The sequence below is a fragment of the Misgurnus anguillicaudatus genome, chromosome 9 (genome assembly GCF_027580225.2).
Source record: "Misgurnus anguillicaudatus chromosome 9, ASM2758022v2, whole genome shotgun sequence".
Classification (NCBI taxonomy): Eukaryota; Metazoa; Chordata; class Actinopteri; order Cypriniformes; family Cobitidae; genus Misgurnus; species Misgurnus anguillicaudatus.
Genome location: NC_073345.2, coordinates 13,532,141 through 13,552,666, shown reverse-complemented (window position 1 = coordinate 13,552,666; position 20,526 = coordinate 13,532,141). Strand labels below are relative to the sequence as shown.

The window sequence follows — 20,526 nt, the reverse complement described above, 5'->3', positions numbered from 1 at the left end:
GGTGATCGGTAATCGGTGCACTGCTGTACAACAAATTTTAGGTATATTTTTAGGCAGTGGCGGTTCTACATGGAATTACACCATAGGCGAGACTCTCTTCGAGTTATATTTTAATTTTATTAAAACAACATAGGTGAAAGAGAAAAATATACTTCTCAATTGGAAAAATCCTTAATTATATAATTATATGACACTATTAAGTTATTAGAACAGAATTATTAGATTAGAATATACACTAAATGCATAAATGTGGCAAAAATATATATCAGATACAATCAGATACAAAAAATGTAACCAGAGCAGAGAGCGACAATAATATAAAATATTAAGAATAATATACAAATAAAAATAGAATAAATATTCAAGATAGAATAAATTTCTTTATAACACAAAATGTGAAAACACACTTAAGAGAATCTAATTACACTACTGGACTATGAACAGAAAACACAAACTAAAACCTGCCTGACCTTTAACCTTAACAGATCTCGTGTTTGTTTAGTTAAAACTGAATTATTGTTGTATAAGCATAGCAAGCAAAAAGGCTTACAAACTTCAGAGTTATAAGTTACTCTCCAATTCACATTAGCACTTCATTCATGACATGGATACCGTATATTCATACATAGTTTCATTCTTTTTTTCTAAATTAAGCACCTGATGATTTTTACATTTTCCTGTTCATCTCTGTGTTTATTTGCCACTCGGTAATCAACAGATTTTCCATCCCCCCAAACCTGTAGTCAAGACTAAACCAATAGACCTTTTATGCACTTCCGCATTTTTCGACTGGAATACGTCAACAAAGTGTACTACAACTTCCTGTTATCGTAGCGGCAGATATGAAAAATAGCAGAGTCAAAAAGTCGCATTTCTGTGGTGTTCAAGGCTGTTCGTCTTCCAACCAGAAACAGCCCTACCTTTATAATAGTTCATAGTAGCATATAATAGTAATACTAAGTGAAGAAAGTGCCGCAGCAAGAAGAATGAACATGCAAGAACGGGAAACTTTTGCCAACCGGCATTCTGTCTGTATTAAAACCTCCAGTTTGTGAGGCTCCTGGCTCTCTCTCATTGATCTGAAGCATCTACCTCTCACTACAACCTGTCCCTGTAGTATATTTGATACTTTAACCGCATGTAACAAGAAAACATTGCGTGTTATCTCTCATATAGAAATACACAACTTTGCAGCAGACTGCCAGTAACATTTACCTAGTACAGCAGCTACACCAAATTACTGATTGCTATGTTAATCTCATGCCATCTCACTTAAACATAACTTACACATATTCACTGCGATGTGTTAAATCTTATATTACAAATTCACAACCCCTAGATTTACAATTAACGTAAACGGAGTTATAGTCTGTTTTGTAGCTAAAGCTAACCTTGATAAATGTGGATAAACTCCGCCTGGAAGAATTTATATCCCTTATCCAGTTTGTTCCCTTTAGTGGACGAATGTATACCCACACTCTTCACCACATCAGCGCTGGTGAACTTCGGTAGACAAGTTGGAAACACTTTAGCTGCCATTTCCCCACCAACAACAAAGCATATACCGGAATTGCGTTTATGCTTTGTTGACGTATTTCCGTTTTTTGCGTAAATGGTCTATTCACCTGACCACATAATCGTGTTGTTTATCTATTTTTATTAGCCATTTCACATTATTCAGAAAAACGAAAGTGTGCAGTAGCTATAGGCCTATATTTATAATATTATGAATGAAATGTGCGCTATTTGGAAGAAAGTCAACATTTTTCACAATACATTGGATCCCCTGCTCCCCCCCTTCCCTTTGGGAGAGCCCCAGAGGTGAACTCTCCTCCGCGTCGCGCCCCGCCCGCTCAACTTAAAGGGGGCATTCACATGTTGTGCTTAAAAAACGTGTGGAAAATGCTCTTATCACATGACCTGCGGTGCGCTTGCGCCATTGAGATGTGGTGCGGACGCGCCTGAAAAAAAACCAACGCAACTGCGTCACTTCCATTATGAGCGCACATATCGCGCGTCTACATTTAGTGATGGGAGAAATGAAGCTTTTGAATCAATTGAACAAATTGCTTCGAAAATTGATTCAGTTTTTCAAAGTGTTCGAAACACCACACACACTGGCGACAACTGCTGGTCAAATAAGTGTAAACTTTTTACACTTTTTTTACAACGCCCCCTAATGGTGAATCATCGGATTTTCGAAACGTTTCTAAACGGTTATGACGAATGGTACTTGAAGATTGGTGGTCAAATTCACATTGGAGAGCATCTTGACTTCCCACTGCTTCTTTTATAATCTAATGGTTATGGCAATAATAGGGCATGTTAATATCAAATTACATGTTAACCCATCTTAAACAGCATTAACTATTGCAATATGTTCAAAAGGCTGCATTGCCTCTAGTAGCCCTAAACAATGCATTAACATTAACTAGTTATTAGGTTTATGAGCTGTGGAAAGAGCTCTCATGTAATGCAATAGTTTCGAATCACATCATTTAAAATGTAAGTATGTTTTGGTACACCTATATCTCAATGTCTCAGATTCACAAGCCCCACGTTGCTGAAGCATTTGATATAAACGTATGCATTGAGAAAACACAGTTATAAGATAAACCTCAACACCAAGATAATAGGAAATTGAGTAGAATTTGAGATACTAATAAAATATTACAGCACAGTCATGACCTGTCTGATGCTGGGTGGAAAATCAATGTTCCCTCTGAGAACCTTGGGCTAGTTAATGAAAGCTACAAACCATCTGTGAAACAAAGAATAAAAAACAACATGAAGATGAAAATAAATTCAAATAGACCAAAACGCACAGAATAATGATTTAGATCAGTGGTCCTTAAGTCATTTTGCATCAAACACATATTTTTCAATTCTCAACTCAATACTCAGAACTGGAAAATAAAACCATTTCCAATCCCATTCGTAATAAATGTCACTAACTCCACAAAACAAGTTGAATATAAAAAAGGGACAAATTGCCAACAGCATATCTGTAAAACCCTGGGCCAAATGTTTTATTAGTATTAGCCATATTAAAGCAATCTCATAAGCTGTGTTTCCATCACCCCGATTTTATGCGCATTTTAAAATATTGTGATTAAAATCCCTTAATAGGCAAAAAAGGATTTACAATCACTTGGGGTGCTTTTTGACTTATTTAAAAAAGAATAAATGTGAATATTTGGAGATGGAAATGTATTTGCTGAATAAATAATATGTATAGACGTAGCAAACATTAAACCCACGAGACTGACCGTCTAGATCTTTCCGCTGTCATTGTCTTACCCATATATGGGTCTCTCTCGATGTTGTCACAATACGCACAACCGGCGCAACGTCATAGAATGTCTCTGAACAGGTTCACGCCCACTTTTGGGGGAAAGCAGACTAGACCTTCCATTGACTTCCATTCAAAATGGCGAAACAAAGCAACGCTTGTACACAGCCGGCAGGCATAAATAACTTATGAAATCACTCAGATTAAACATGTTGAGTAATTATCTGTCCACCCTGCCTGCCATAGAACGCGAAAGATACATTAACACATTTAATTTGGTCAATATAAAAACATGTCCCTTTCATTCTCACAGCGTCAAATTTGTGTAACAACGCTCCCTATTGGCCAGAAGTGTCTTACCCGGACATTTACTCATACCTCATCGAGTCAACAGGGAAGCAAGTGAATGATTTTACTTCGTATTTGAAAGTTACTTCGTATTTATATATTATGTCTTTATATTTAGAGTACTGAGTGCACTTTTCCGTCAAGCCATACAACTAACTGGCTTAGCGATATTTCCAGCAATCACTGGATGGCGTTGTTACACAAATTTGACGCTATGAGAAAGAAAGGGACATGTTTTTATATTGACCAAATTAAATGTGTTAATGTATCTTTCGCGCTCTATGCCAGGCAGGGTGGACAGATAATTACTCAACATGTTTAATCTGAGTGATTTCATAAGTTATTTACGCCTGCCGGCTGTGTAAAAATGTTGCTTTGTTCCGCTATTTTGAATGGAAGTCAATGGAAGGTCTGTTTTTTCCCCCAAAAAGGGGCGGAGACGAAATTTACAGTCAAGTTCCCGGATGTGCCGGTAGTCTGTATGCCTTTGCTGCTAGTGCCTGCATTAAAAATTCTGCATTTCTTCTTCTGTGCACAGCATTCAAATTGGCAATTACAAGCTGCACTGCTAGTAAATTTATAACTAGCCAAATTGTAACTAAATGCAGTCCTGTCTCCATTTTCTAGGCGTGCCTTGTTTTATTTACTGTTGGTTACCAATACAACCGTTATTCGCTCGAAAAACTTGATGGAAACGCTCAATTGTCATTTGTTTGTTTTAATCCTTTTTTTGGTCATATTTTCACATATTTGGTCACGACTGTTTGTGTGATATTGCATTCATACAACTACCAACAAAAAATAATAATAATGACTTTTTTAAAGAAAATATGGAACTTTTAGACAAAAAATTTAATTAAAAATGCTTCCTACAGCTACATCCAAAACACTCATTGCTTTTTCAAAAGATTTGCATGAGCCACTGTTACAAAATTCAAAAGTGTCACCTTAGGGGCCAGTCACACCAAAAGCGCTTTAAACGCTTGCAAACGCAAGGCGCGACGGACTGCCTTTTTTAAAAAAAAGAGCAGTGCGACGCGGCTTTTCATATTGCTAAGCAACCATCAAGTCAGCTGTCTTGTCAATCAAATATTGAAGCGTGAGCACTCTTTTGCCTTTAACTGTCATATTAGCAGAAATTTTAAAAAGAGTGTGCTTTCTCTTACCTTGTTTTAGGGTAAGAGGTGCACAAACACGCAGGAGAGAGTGAGCGAGTGGAGTCCGGTTCTTCAAAGTAACTGTAAACTTCCCTCACCACAACGTAAGGCCCGCCTCTCCCCTCATTCGATTGGACAATGGAGAGACGCGAATGACGTCGGGCGCTTCTCCGCTCTCAGCGCTCCTTCAAAAACGCGTGCGCGGGAGGCGGCAAAAAACCGCAAGGCGCTCGCCGCGCATAAACAGCGCGCAAACGCGCCCTGCCCATAGAATATCATTCAAAAAAGGCGCCTGCAACTGTCATAAACGCTTTTGGTGTGACTGGACCCTTAAAATGAGTTACAAGCACTCACATAAACAATTGATCTATGGCTAAGCCACGCCCCCTCCACTCACTCTGACAAACAATCAACATTCGTTGATAGGCGCTATGGCAGAAGTACGTTTCACAGGAGGCAATTGATGATTGTTGGAGACAGAAAGACTATATATCATCTCAAAGTCACCAAAAGGGCCTTAACTATGCATTGGAGGGTTATATAAATAATTTTATTGTTGAGAAGTTCGATGAAAAGCTTCAGCATATGTTTCCAGAACAAACCTTTTTACCATCTTTACCAAGAGTAAGTACTACAGTATTTACATGAATCATTCAGCACAACATTGCGATTACAAATAACATTTGTTATCTCGGTTATTTACAGATACGTTAATGAGGCTAAGTGACATGATGTGCAACGCAGCTAGAAGCTAACGTTAACGTTTTCTAATGTTAGGCTAACGTTAAAAAAAAGTTCAAATACGTTGTTGACTTAGCTTAAACAAATGTAGACATCCATTGTTTAATTTATCCACGTTTAGTTGGTGTTGTGGTCTACCGCATAACTTAATATGGATTAAGCAGACACTTATCTCAGTTGAGATGTGGTTTGGGATAGGGTTAAAAATACACAACGTCGCCCAGCCTTTGGGGATACCTAGTGTCGGAGTTGCATGTACCGAATGCACACCGTTTGACTATTTTAAACTTAAAATGAAGAGAAAAACATATACAAACGAATGAAAACTGACTAACTGCAACGCATTTCAATGGGCGTGGAAGGAAAGAATTTCCGAGCGTATTGGGTTGCTATGCACACTGTGATTGGCTCATAGCATTTAGGGGCGTGACTTAGCCATAGGTCAATTGCTTTTTACTCATACTTAACGCATTCACCCTAGAAACGCACAGATTTAAAAAGCTCTGTGTCCCTGATTGGCCAGCTACTCTGTACGTTGTGATTGGCCTGAATAACTCTGACATCAGCCCTAAATGTGATGCTCCTTACAATGTTTGAAAGATTCGGTTGTTAACAGGAGTTAACTTACAGGCTGTAAGTCCAAAGCAGGAGGAATTATGATATCAAATCTTCTCTACATCACCAATCCGTGTGTTTGTTGCAGTCCAAGAAAAGAGATTTACGTTGGAGATGATAACTTGCGTCATCGTTTACTTTGGGGTTTGTACCTTTTGCATATCATTAACGTACTAATACACACTTACACACCAAAGGAATCGGACAATAGGTGCTCTTTAATTAAAAGCATACAGCTTGCCTTGTATGAAGCAGATGTGTGTCCACTGTCCAAAATGATGATGGTGCAGGAGCATGTGACGTCACAGACCAACTAATCGATAATGAAATTCGTTGACAACAATTTCATAATCTTTTTTTATTGATTTTATCAATTAGTTGTTGAAGCCCTAGATTTGGTATACACTCTAAAAATGTCTGGGTTATTTTTGACCCATAATGGGTAAATATTGGAAAAAACACATGCTGGCTTAAAATGGCCACATGCTTGGTTAAAAAAATTACTCAATTGTTGGGTTGTTTTTATGCAACCATGGGGTATAATAACCCAGAATTTGGGTTAAAGCTCACATAACACAACCTGTTTCTGCATTTCTGATGTTAATCTGGAGTACCTATAGAGTAGTATTACATCCTTTATATCTCCAAAGAGTCTTTAGTTTAATCAGATTTATAAAAGAAAGATTAGCTTTCTAATGGCTTTCTTCATGTAGGTTGTCTAGAAACCGGAAGGTTGGTGGTTCAATCCCCGGCTCCACAGTACCAAGTGTCGAGGTGTCCTTGAGCAAGACACCAAACCCCAGCTGCTCCCGACGAGCTGGCTGGCGCCTTGCATGGCTGACACCGCCGTCGGTGTATGAATGTGTGAGTAAATGGGTGAATGTGAGGCTAATAGTAAAGCGCTTTGGATGGCCATAGGTCTGTTAAAAGCGCTATATAAATATAAATGCAGTCCAGCTTTACCGAATCTTTCCGAAAACGTACGAAAAAATTAAGGATGAGGAGTTATACCACGGGAGGAGCGAGTACGAGTCATGCAACATTATACAACACTGTTTGAATATGATTCACTACATGTTTGTGTCATTTATCTATTTCCAACTTACTTATCGCATGCAACTCATGACCCAGTTGGGACTTTCAATGAAATCCAGCGCATCAAACACACATGCAAAACTTTGCTGCTAACCCAAATAATAAACTATTCATTGTTTCCATAAGGCTGACTTTCTTCTCCTTACATCCAAAAACACACTTATTCTTTCGTGCCATTGTTGAGTTTTGAAATTAAACAAAGCTGTGTTGCGTGATGTGATGTTTGCTAGCGTCTCCCGCTGATTGACGGGTGGGCGGGGTTTTCCGGAGGAAGTGCCCATAAAAAGAAATGATACGTATATTCACCAATATTCACCCATTATGGGTCAAAAATAACCCAGACATTTTTAGAGTGTGGTTATAATTAATTATTTCCCTATGCAGATCATCCCAATTTAGCCGACAACTCGGACACAAGAAGAGTTTTTAATAAAAACGATGAAAAAATAACCTTAAGGAAAAGTTACACAATGTTAAGTGTCAGTTCAGCTTCATTTTAAACTACTTCAGAGATTTGCACTCCCAGACTTGTCTAAATATAGAGGAGACTGAATAGGGTCTTGACTACATTAGGCTGCCAAAGATGCTTGTGATTGTTTCATTAAGCCTTTTGTGCTGACAAAATGAAGAAAAGTTCATGCAAACTTGCAAACGAGAAATATAACATCAGCACAGTTCAACATGAACCATTTAATACACTTTAATGAAACAGAGGGGCCTGTGACATTGTACAACTTCAAGGGGCGTTCACGCTGACAGACGTTTCCATTAAGTGTTGCTGATTGGAGACAGTGTGAGTAAACAATGGCAATGTTATTTGGGCGTGTCCTGCAACCCGACATTATGCAAATGAGCAGCGGCACTGTGCAGCAGCTTTCAAAACAGCACAGACCGTGAAGACAATATAGAAACACTTCCCTGTCCAGAATGTTAATTTTTAGCTGCAGGAATTTTGATTTGTTGTTGAAAAGGACTTCCATATTATTTTTATTGCCAATGCATTTCAATAGCTATATCTAGTAAAACTTTCACCCAGAGAAAATTTGTATTGCTCAAAAGGTGAGAGAGGTGCTAAAAGTGTGGCCTTTTATTTTTTAGTTTGAGGTTTTTTGGTTTGGCTTCTTACCAAAAGCAATGTCGTGGGTATAAGGATGTGGAAAAAACAATGAAGGTCACCGAGTCAGTGAATACCCATTAAAAAATTGCCTGTTTCCAGCCACAACCCATATGACTTATATTCTGAAAATGCCTATTAAAAACAAAGCATAAAAATGTCTTATACTGTAAATGCCTTCTGAAGTCAGTAACACCAAATGCCATTGGTTCTGAAACAAGACCACCATACAGGTTTATAATGATATAAAGGGAAGTTCATTAAGTTAATAATGCTTCAGATGGCTGTTGTAATGAAATATTGTAATGAAAGAATTCCCATAATATCCGTCTTGCTTCCGAAAGCAAGGGTATCAACAGAGTAATTTCATGTATTATAAAGCACCCATCGCAACCTTCTTAATCCTATAATATAAAGCGTAATATAAACATGTTACACAATATTCAGGAGTTCATTTCAACACCACTCCATTAAAATATAACATCTATTTATACACACACACACACATTCTGCTTTCCATGTTTTGTGGGGACATTCCGTAGACGTAATGCATTTTATACCATACAAACTGTATATTCTATTCCCCTAACCTACCCCATTCCCTAACCCCAACCATCACAGAAACCCTTCTGCTACTTCACATTTTAAAGATACATCATTTTGTTTTATTTATAAGCTTGTTTCCTCATGGGGACATCAAAATGTCCCCACAAGGTCACAAAAACACTGGTATTCCTATCTTTGTGGGGGCAATTGGTCCCCATAACGTGATAATTACCAGGTACACACACACACACACAATGGGGCGTCTCAGAGAAATGAATCACATTTGTTACTATCCAGCCCTTCTGAATATGTTTCTGTGCCACGAAAATGAAGAAAGAGGGATGGGAGAGAAGATTAAAAAAAGGGGGAGAGTTGTAGAGATATTGGGGAGAGAAAGAGAGAAGCTTCAAGGATAACTATAAAGAACATGATAGCAGAGGTATGGGTTAAGGGGTGAAGGAGGGATGTTACGGGAAAAAGTCATTTTTTTATTTGCAGGGATGATGTGGTGGTAATGAAGAGGGATGAAACAGCTGCCGCCAAGGCCTGTGATCGTCCAGCGCCACATTGGAGAGAGAGAGTGTGTGCGTGTCCAAACTGCTCGCACACCTCACAAGACCAGATGGGGACACATATGTCTTACGTCTGGCTGCACACAGCCTTTACATGTTTCCTGTCATATTTGCTATCCAATGTGAAATTATGAAGCATTTGCTTTATTAACAACATTCCCTAAAGCAAGCATCGTTGTTACTGTTGGTTCACTGAGCAAACCCCCTACCCTACTAACCTGGATTGCTACGGAAATGAATGATACCTCATACCATCTGTGTGCTGTGACTGTTCTTAGCAATCAGACAATTTTAGTCTTGGAGAAGAATTGAAACCAGCCATCCGGAACACACGATCAAACACCCATTAAGCCTTTAGTACATGCTATCAATCATGTTGCAAGCACATAGCAACGTGTTTAATATCTGAACACCTTAGGCAATTGTATCAAGATTTATATCATTCTCGGATGTTTCGGCAACATTTGGAGTAAAGAGAGCACAGGAAATGATGAGATTGGAATAGTTCCTACAGATTTGATCTTGCATCATCTGTCTGAGCACCTTGAATAACAACTAGGCCACGGCTCCAGTGATAAACTGTGTAGTTGACAATAGGAATGGGATTTGTCTATTGTCAGACAAAGTTCAACTGTAACGCATTCGAATGAACCTTTGATAAACCTCGTAATGGTTTACCTTGAGAACTGTACTGAGGAGTTGCGTGGGTAGCAACAAAATCTGGTAGCTCACATCGTCTTTCTTCACTTGTCTCTTTAACCCTGACAATCACTGCATACTTCACTTATACCCTCCCTTTTCAACCTCTTCTTCTGTCTTTAATGTGCAGCAAATTACCTTTACCAGCTTCACATCCACAAAAAATCTCGAGATGGAAGACTTGAAGCGTAGCTTCATGAATCCTGCTAATAAACCACTGGTTTGATATCACTGAACAGCCTTCCTCACAAAATGAGGTTCTGTGGCAAGTCCCGGACGTTCATTAGCTTCTAGTCAATACTGAAAATACAATGTGGAGAAACAGTGCACAGTGGAATGACATGCAACCCATTGCCCCAGTCAATCAATTTAATGTTAGCAGCCATTGTTTAACCTGTTTGGTTTGCCCGTATACGTTATCTTCTCGACACACAGGCAATGTCAAGATCGGTCATAGAGGAGTAAACAATGGAAGCTGTCTATATTGTGAGCTGTAAAATACAGCAGCCATGTTCCTGTCAAAAGGAATGGACCGCATCGTCCAACGCCTATTAATATCAAGGTGCTGATATGCAAAGATGTGGCAGTGAGTGACATTCAGTTATGCATAAGGCAGACGACGCAAACATGGTTTTCATATGCAAGTAGCGCTCTCGAGTGTCATAAAAATGCGAAGTGTGGAATCAATCACAATGGTTTCCTGGTACGAATACATTATCGAGACCCCATAAATGACGACACACTAGGAAGACCGTCAGGCTTAAAATATCACATAACTGACGTCCAGGTTGATCCCCTAACTGGCCAGCTGACACGCATAGTTCACCACTTGAGCAGTGAGATACAAAATGCCCTTTAGCAGTCAATCAGTGTGCCACTTTGTGCTAATCCGTCACCACACTCGGGTGAGATGGGATGCAGGGCGAGTATTTGTGTGAACCCATAGACAAAAGAATTCATGTCAGATCGAGTCCACCATTTTGTACGCACATACAAGTATGCCATTGAGGAACCAAATATTTTCTTCTAAGAACCATTCAGTCAAAAGTGGTTCTTCTATGGCAGAGGTTCTCAACTGTGGCCCTCGAATCCACTTTTTCCACTTAATCAAACTCACCTTCCTGCAATTTTCTGGTATTCCTGAAAAAGGTGTGTTTGATCAGGGCTGGAGCTAAACTCTGCAGGAAAGTGGATCTCGAAGGCCAGAGTTGAGACCATGGCTGCGTCCGAAACTGCATACTGTACAGTACTTACTGAATGAGATGCAGTACCTACTTACTGACCGTTAAAACAGTAGGTACTGTATAGTATGAATCTGGTAGTATGAATGAGATTCAGACGTACTACATCCGCCATACGTCGTCATCACATCATGTCATACCAGCGCAAAAACAGGTGCATGCCTCTTCTTTGTTGGATAACTCCTCTCCTGGGGCATCATGGGATAGTGAAGTGTCTGTCGTATGCACACTTCAAAATCTAACCAGAAGTAGTAGGTCATCCGTGTACTTTTCGCATTCTATTTTTAGAAACTATGCATTCGGACATACTACTCGCCTCGCCTACTGCTTTTCACCTACTATATAGTAGGGGTGCACTGAAATTTCGGTCGCTGAAAATTTCGGCCGAAAATGGCATTATCGGTTTCGGGCCGAAATAAAAAATCCCGCCGAAAAAGTCAACCGAAAATGAATGTCAACCGTGCGCGAGCGCTTGGGTTTCACTCACGGTGATCAGTCGTCTCCCACCCCTCCCCTTCGTGCTCAAGCAGGTTTCACTCACGGTCGAGCTGTTTGCACGCGTCTGCAAAGATTAAGCATGTCTTGATGTGTAAACTTTAGAGAGAGTCGCGCTAATGTGTCTCATACTGCAATCCATTAACATACATTTGGCAAATAAAGCAATGAAAAACAACGTAACGTTTTTATGTGGCGCGACTGTTGCGCTGTTTGGGATTCACCCTCGGTCTCTGTATGTGCAGGCGTTTAAGTGCCCTCGGTAGTCCACATACAAGAGAAACGCGTTTAAAAACATAGCATAAGCAAACATAAAATCTCGCTGTTATTGACAGGGCACATATAAACAAAATTCTCAGTACAGTATTCTTTATTTAATAAAAACATTTGTTTATGTCTTAAGTGTATGTATAGATTACAGTCAGATTAACCTACTTAAGACTGTGTCATTAATGTTGATCAAACAACCCATGACAAAGAGACAAATAGCTCTAAAAAATAATAATATATTTAATTTATTGTGTTATGATTCATTTAATTTGATTTCTGTATCTAATGCTAATTTCAGACCTTATTAATGTACAACTTTGTTCTCTTTTATAAATGTTTGCAATTTCTTTATTGTTTATTAGATTTTTCCTACCTGCTTTTTGCTGATCCGAAAAATAATCTGATCTGTGCCTCAAAAACTGTAATGTGATCCGAACTGTGAGTTTTTTTTATCCGTCACAGACCCCTAGTAAAGTTAGTACACAGTGATAGCCATAAATGCAATTGTACTAATAATTGGCATAATCATTTATTTCGGTGTTTCAGTTTCGGTTTTTCGGCCTTGGTTTCCATTTTTCGGTTTTGGCTAAGAATTTTCATTTTGGTGCATCCCTACTATATAGTATTTAAATAGACGATTTTGGATCCAGCACATCTGTCCTACGGCATCGTAAAGCGGCATTGTTTTTTTTAAGATGTAGCTTTGGTGCTGTCAAGTACTTTAATGGCAAAATATGGTGCACAGACACTCTTTAAACACACTCTATCCTTGTTTTTGTAGCTTTTTGTTATTTTCAGAAAAACACTAAAAGACATTTTGGTCATGTTTCATTGTGATGATATCTTTAATGGCCTCTTGTGAATGTTTTTCAAAAGCGCAAGAGACAAATTATCCATTTCAGACTCTTTAAAGATTCATTTGTGGATCTCGTAATGTTTTATTCCTGCCTAGAGAGCATCAGAAAGCATATGGAATACAGTCATGAATTGTGCATGTTTGCATGTACGTTTTTAATAGATATTCTTGTTTTGAGGGCTATTTTCAGGCTTCAAAGGTCAGCATGTAATTGGTACAAGGTCGCTACCAACGCATCTTGATTTGATTGAGTACGGCACTCATTATCTTGTCAGTTTTCTGTCTGTCATGCCCTCCATCGTGGCACTCTATTGTTCATCAGGGAATCACAGGCTCAGCAAGACATCATTATTCTGAATATTTCAGGTAATTAAAGAACCAGAGTTTGGCTGCGTATTCAAGACCCCATTTGCAACCCGTGGGATATTATGCACCAAATCCCGGAGCAGGGATTTTTGCAAAGCCATATTCAACTGTGACAGGTTTCATTAATCCACTTGGACTTCTGTTAGTTCCGTCACTCCTCCACTCTCTCTTTCTGTCCATTTTGTTTTACTGTCTTTCTTTTTCTCACTTTCACTCATTCTCCCACTGACTTTGTGTTTGCTTGGTGTGCAGACAAGTTCATGAACCACCCACAGTTCATCCACTGACCTTTTTAAGCATGTACAGAACTGGTAAGCATAAGCAGAAAATCAGTATCTGATTGGCTGGTTTCAACTTTAGGATACAACAGCCCACAAAGTTATGATTCTATGGTACTGGGTTCATGCAGTATCACAAACTTTTTCTAAATATATATTGGCAAGTAAACAATGCCCGACTTTGAACAATGTTTGTACTTCTGCAACAAATTCAAGACCTTTCTTGAATGGAAATTGTGTTCACAAGGTCTACTAATTTTCATCAATTAATTTGTTGTATTAGTTCACACTGCTTTGCAATTATTTCAAATTGTTTTCATTATTATTGTCTTATTAAATATTTCAAATAAACCTGCACATGAAACTGAACAAACTGTGGCCTCTGTACATGTCAGTTAGAGCAACCCCATCACGCAATTGCAAATATTTTACCATTTAGGTTAACTTTAGACATAATATAGTCTGGCTATGAGTAACCCATTTCTAGCCAAAGTGAACAAAGTGAATGTTGTTTTTTACATTCTATAAATGCTGGGTAATTTAACCTGGGTTGATTTAACCTAAAATGCTTGTTTTTTTAACCCATTGTTTGGTCAAATATAACATTTTTCTGGGTTAATTTAACCCAACCACTGGGCTCGTCCATTTTTTTAAATTAACCCAGCAGTTTTAAGAGTGTGTTGTATTCCATCAATCAAAGTCGAAAGTGATTACAAGGTGTTTGGTTTTTATTTATTTATTTTCTTCATTTTTGGGCTGTGGTTAGATGTCTTTTACATTTTTACTGACGTCTGGGCTGTGTTTGGTCGGTTATTAGACGTCTTTTTTAAACGCAAAATTGCTTAAAGGATTAGTCCATTTTTTAAAAAGAAAAATCCAGATAATTTACTCACCACCATGTCATCCAAAATGTTGATGTCTTTCTTTGTTCAGTCGAGAAGAAATTATGTTTTTTGAGGAAAAGATTGCAGGATTTTTCTAATTTTAATGGACTTAAATAGAGCCCAACATTTAATACTTAACTCAACACTTAACAGTTTTTTTCAACAGAGTTTCAAAGGACTATAAACAATCCCAAACGAGGCATAAGGGTCTTATCTAGCAAAACGATTGTCATTTTTGACAATAAAAATAACAAATATACACTTTTAAAGCACAACTTCTCATCTAGATCCGGTCGTGATGCGCCAGCTGACCCCACGCAATACGTCATGACGTCAAGAGGTCACAGAGGACGATCGCGAAACTCCGCCCCAGTGTTTACAAGTGTGTTGAAAGAGGACCGTTCCTACATTGTTGTATGTGGAATGATACTAATTAATGTCTTTGTGGCAGTTAATTGTTTAAAATGGTCCGCAAATGTGTGTTTTATATATGTAACACTTGACCTCCCTACGTCACTACGCATTTACGTTAGGTCGCGCTAGACCAGATCTAGACGAAAAGTTGTGATTTAAAAGTACATATTTTTTATTTTTCTTGTCAAAAATGACAATCGTTTCGCTAGATAAGACCCTTATGCATCGTTTGGGATTGTTTATAGTTCTTTGAAACTCTGTTGAAAAAAACTGTTAAGTGTTGAGTTAAGTATTAAATGTTGGGCTCTATTAAAGTCCATTAAAATTAGAAAAATCCTGCAATGTTTTCCACAAAAAACATAATTTCTTCTCAACTGAACGAAGAAAGACATCAACATTTTGGATGACATGGTGGTGAGTAAATTATCTGGATTTTTCTTTTAAGAAAATTGACTAATCCTTTAAAGAGTAACTAAACCCTAAAACAACTTTTTTTAGTTAATGATCTTTAAGAATGGGGCTTTATTAGTGCTGTTCATTGCTTTGAGTAACTTTTTTGACTTTGGGTATAAAGTGTTTCAATGCTACAATATATGGTGTAAAAAGGTCTGAGTGCTGCCCTCTTCAGGTTGAACGGTGGCACTGCAGTTGAATTTTTCTGTTGGATGTACTGCATGATGTAAACAGGTTCAAACTTACCACGCCCTTGTTACAATCTCCCCACACCCTTGCTATGAGCTCAGTTTGTCCCCTCTATCTCCGTTGGGGTCTGCCCACTTTACTTGCATTTTTCAAATATGGGTGTAGTCAGGCTCTGACCAACGATTTACTCTTTAAAGACAGATTCATGATCTCTGAAAGCCAATGTTGACATTTGAAATCACGTAAACAAACACACCCCTACCCCAATAGAATCTGGACCTTCTTTTGATAGACCCGCTCTACACATACACAACCCAGGCAACAATGTTGTTTAGTTGACACGCCCCTTACTGCTGATTGGCTACAAGTGTGTTTTGGTAGTCGGCCAGACTCCCTATCCAAAGTGCTTTTCTGCATTTAATTGGACCTTTTCTATTAAAGTGGGTGGTACTTGCTGTGAGACTTATAAACATTATTCCCTGGACCCATTGGGTGCTTGGAGGTTTGTGTCTGATTTTTTCAGAAATTGGGTTTATGGTATACGGATCTTTGATACAATTTGAGTTATGGTCACTCCATGGTTGTATGACTAGTAAAAGTGATTTATGATGATATGGCATCTTTGGCACCCGAGGGGCTTGCAAGAGTAAATGTTCAAATTATGAAAGATCCAAGATGGTGACCAAGACCTCTCTCAGTCATCCCTGATCCCCAATCCCAACTTTTCCTTAACCTTCTTATTCCGCTTTAGTTTGCAGGCATGTTTTCGCTATCCTCCTTGGTGACACTTCAATCTCTCTGAACCTGACGTTTTGTTTCCCCACAGGGCTGTTACTGGGCATAGAGAGCCCATTCCTGATGACAGCAAGGACAACATCACCATCTTTACTCGGATCTTGGATCGCTTACTGGATGGTTACGACAACAGATTGCGTCCCGGACTCGGAGGTAGGCTAAACGATTGTAAACATTTTCTTCCACATGGTCCCCAGTGTCCATATCCTTGCCAGTGATGAATTGGCCGATTGCCTCGCGGGACGAGTGCGACCTTCCTCGGTCGTCCTCAGCCTCGCTCTCAATATTGACGTGTTTTTTTTTTTTTTGGCGGCGCTCTCAAAGTCTCGCACCTCTCAGATCCATAACAGATTGTGTTTTGAAACAGTGAAATTGCTCATCTTCTCTCTGCACTGTAATGTTTATCAATAGGAAGCCCTGTCACAGAACAGTGCTCTCCTGAGATCACTTAGAAATCTTAAGCTTAAGGAGCCACATGAGACTCCTGTTTTACACAACTCTGATGAAAATAAAGAGGTCTTGCCCTCTACTGTGATGTTACGCACACTGAATGCACAATTCATCATCATGAAGAAGCTCATCGGTTCCCCTGATCATTTTGGATTAGTGCATCTTTTTGACTCGCCTGCTATCTAAGGATCAGAGATATGGTGCCTATGCAACACTTTTAAGTTGATGTCCTCTTTTGGTGAAAAAGCGTCAGGAAAAATTCATCATGAAAACAAATTCACATTCAGTCAGAGCATCAGAGTTGAAATGTTGATTTCCAGACACAAATGTGTCACGTTCTGTCTCCTTATGACATTTTCAGAAACGGCCAACACAAATCCATTAGAGCATCTCCCCCTGTGTATGTTTATTTTTCACCGCAGATGTCCGACAGAGCGAATCTCTAGTGACCTCTAAAAGTACAGAGCCTCAACTGTGAGCCCAGCAGTGGGCAGTCAAAAACCAACATGTACATTTTTGATGAATGGGAGAAGTCACATTGGCGCACTGAGTGCCGTGGACCATTGCCACGGTAAGCTGGATGGCTTCCATTGACTGCTCAGACGGGCTACTCTCTTCCTGTTGTCTCCGCAATTCTGGATGCCATCCACACCAAGCTCCATCAAGTCTTTCCGTTTTAGTCTTTCCAGTACACAACTTTACATAAGAAAAGCTAATAGAACACTGAGACATGAAGACTTAGTAGACTATGAGCCAGATTTACTAAGAGCTTGTGCCACCGTAGTGTAAAAAAACAACAGTCAGGATTTACTAAAGACACACAGTGAAACATTAGTGTTGGAAAGGTGTGGACACAGTTGTTTTTGTGACTGACCTCATTGCATATGCATTTAAGAGAGTATTTGCATAGGAGAGCATTTAAATGAATCGCCCGACATGAAATTGAGTTGGTCACTAGTTCTTACTGTGTAAGAACAATTGCACCTTGTCACTAAATCACCTGTAGAAACCTGGAGTAGTTTTTGAATTTGTTAAATGTACATTACTTTATAATAACTTTACAATAATATAAAATATTAAAAATCAGGTTTCCTATTTCTGAAACTGCTACCGTTTAAGAGGAATCTACTTGCAGAGTGTCATTGTTAAGTCCCAACACTATTTTTAGTTAAAAGAATTGTACGACATACCATAGAGATATCAACTTTAAATTTAATTTAGGAAGCACGAACTTAATTTTGTTACTAATTTTGATAAAATGGGGCTGTTGTCTGCCCTACTGTAAACATTAGCTTATCACTGTAAAAAAAATCTGTAGAAATTGCAATGTTATTGCAGCTGGGTTGCCGGTAATTTACCGTAGATTTAAATGTATGTTATTTACTGGCAAGAGTTTGTTCAAAGTTAAATACATTTTAAATATTAACAAGTCTTTATCTTTACAGAATAAAACTATACAATAACAGCCTCATGCAAAGCATTCTGGGAACCAGAAATAATCATCAACCTTTTTCTGTTTTTTGCTTCAGATTTTGTTTCCCAGAATGTTTTGCTTGATGCTGTTTTTTTAGTTTTTACTCTGTAAAGACAAAGACTTGTAAATGTTTAATGTTCATTTAACTTTGAACAAAATGTTGCCAGTAAAAGTTACCGGCAACCCAGCTGCAATTTCTACGGATTTGTTTACAGTGTAGGATCACTCGACGCGCAGGACACATATTTTGAAATTATGAACCACACACATGACGGGCTACATACGTGTTGTGTCGAACTTCGCATCGAGCGCCCCTGAAAAAAATAAGTCACCTGCCGCCACTGTTACACTGTCAAAACAAAAAACGTCAAAAAATGGTGCTGTCACTGGAGTGATACCCTTTCAAAAAGTACACATTTGCTACTTAAGAGTTCACATAAATACCTCAAAGGTACATATTGGTACCAAATGTATACATTTCTGCAGCTAAATGGTACATATTAGGACCTTTTGAAAGGTACTGGTCCAGTGACAGTGTGGAAATTTTTTTGACCCTTTTTAACAGTGTAATAAATACTAATGTGTTAGTATTTACCACAGTTTACCCTATAAGTGAATTTTTTTTCAAAAAACAACTAAAACTGTATTGTTGCTTTTTTATTTTGGCCTCTTTTTAAACTACCACACTCTAACTGTGGGTTCACACCATGAGTTAGTTCAACGATTTGCGCGAGTAGATTACATACAAAGTCAATGCAAAGATGAGATCAGACGGGTCCTCGCGTCTGATCTCTTAACTTCGTGTCAAAATTCACATGACACGAAGTTAAATCCTGCGAGTAATCTAGAGCGAGTAATGCGATGCCCCACGTTTGGTGTGTACGTAGCATAATAGCATAATATTTGCCCATGCTGGATAAATATTAAAAAGACTATAAAAAATTAGGTGCTGGGTTGTTTCAACACAACTGCTGGGTTATTATGTTTGGGTGTTCTGTCCAACATTTGTCCAGCATTCTTTAGAGTTCACATCTTAGTGATAAAGATTTTAAGACAATGGGTCTCATTCACTAATAATTGCGTATGTTTTTTGTATTTATACACACATTTGAACTTCTTATGAAAACTTCCACCTAATTCACAACACGTGCGTATGCACATAAATTTGTTCTACTCATTCGTACATTTGTAGTGAACAGTATTGATCGTATTTATTATCTGTTTGTTCTGTTTTGTTTTGCATTTTTTATTTAGGAGGTTTTGCTGTCGGTATATGGCGGAAGCCATATATCAACATTATTATACATCATAATTATAGCCTAGTATTTGATTATAACATACTTGATTATTGTGTACATGTGGTATTAGTTTACATTTACATTAACTCTTTCCCCACCAGCGTTTTTTAAAAAAAGTTGCCAGCTAGCGCCAGCATATTTCATGATTTTCACAAAAGTTTAATGCCTTCCAGAAAATGTTTTTCTTTAAATATATTAACATACAATATATCAAATGAAAGAACAGACCCTCTGCTTTCAAAAAAGAAAAAAAACTAATCTAACTGTTATTAGTTCTCTTTTTATCACCTCTCAAATATGGGTAGGCTTCTTCAAAAACCCAAAACTTTTAGCAAAAAGCTGAGATAATTACATTTTTGCGAAGGACTTTTGATAGAGATCAGATGCAGAGCAATCTTTAAAACATACACAGAGTTCTTTCTCTTTCACATGAGGCATTACTTCCGGGTTGTAAAACCTGGTGGATAATAGCGGTATTGCGAAAAGCCGGAAATTCTCGTCATTGGCAGGCAAGCGTTTTCTCTTAATTGACGAGATAACTCGTCAATGGCGGGAAAGAGTTAAAAGAAATTTTGATTCAAAAGTTTTTGTTGACTCATGATTTGTTCGTGAAAACGCCCGTACACACATCCTACGCACAAATTTGTGTTTAGTGAACGAGTCCCAATGAACTTTCTGAAAGATTTATGTTGAATATATCAATCAATTGTAATGTGTAAATGTCTGTTTATGCTTATACCTTTGCTCTCTTTTATATTTGTCCAATCAGAGAGCGTGACTGAAGTGAGAACAAACATCTACGTGACCAGCTTCGGACCGGTATCTGACACCGATATGGTACGTGAGCTCCTATTGTCATTGCATTTTTCAATATATTTGCCATA

The 20,526-nt window shown here is 38.3% G+C and overlaps 1 protein-coding gene across 2 annotated transcripts in view; it reads left to right on the top strand.

Annotated features, from left to right (window-relative positions):
* Positions 1-20,526, top strand: part of gabra3 (gamma-aminobutyric acid type A receptor subunit alpha3) — a 253,492-nt gene that overhangs the window by 73,929 nt on the left and 159,037 nt on the right. For both annotated transcript variants that reach the window (XM_055179776.2, XM_055179775.2), the window contains 2 exons: positions 16,452-16,573; positions 20,412-20,479. In XM_055179776.2, coding sequence (XP_055035751.2) covers positions 20,477-20,479 — 3 coding nt within the window. In that variant the 5' untranslated portion in view covers positions 16,452-16,573; positions 20,412-20,476. The remainder of the gene's footprint in view (positions 1-16,451; positions 16,574-20,411; positions 20,480-20,526) is intronic.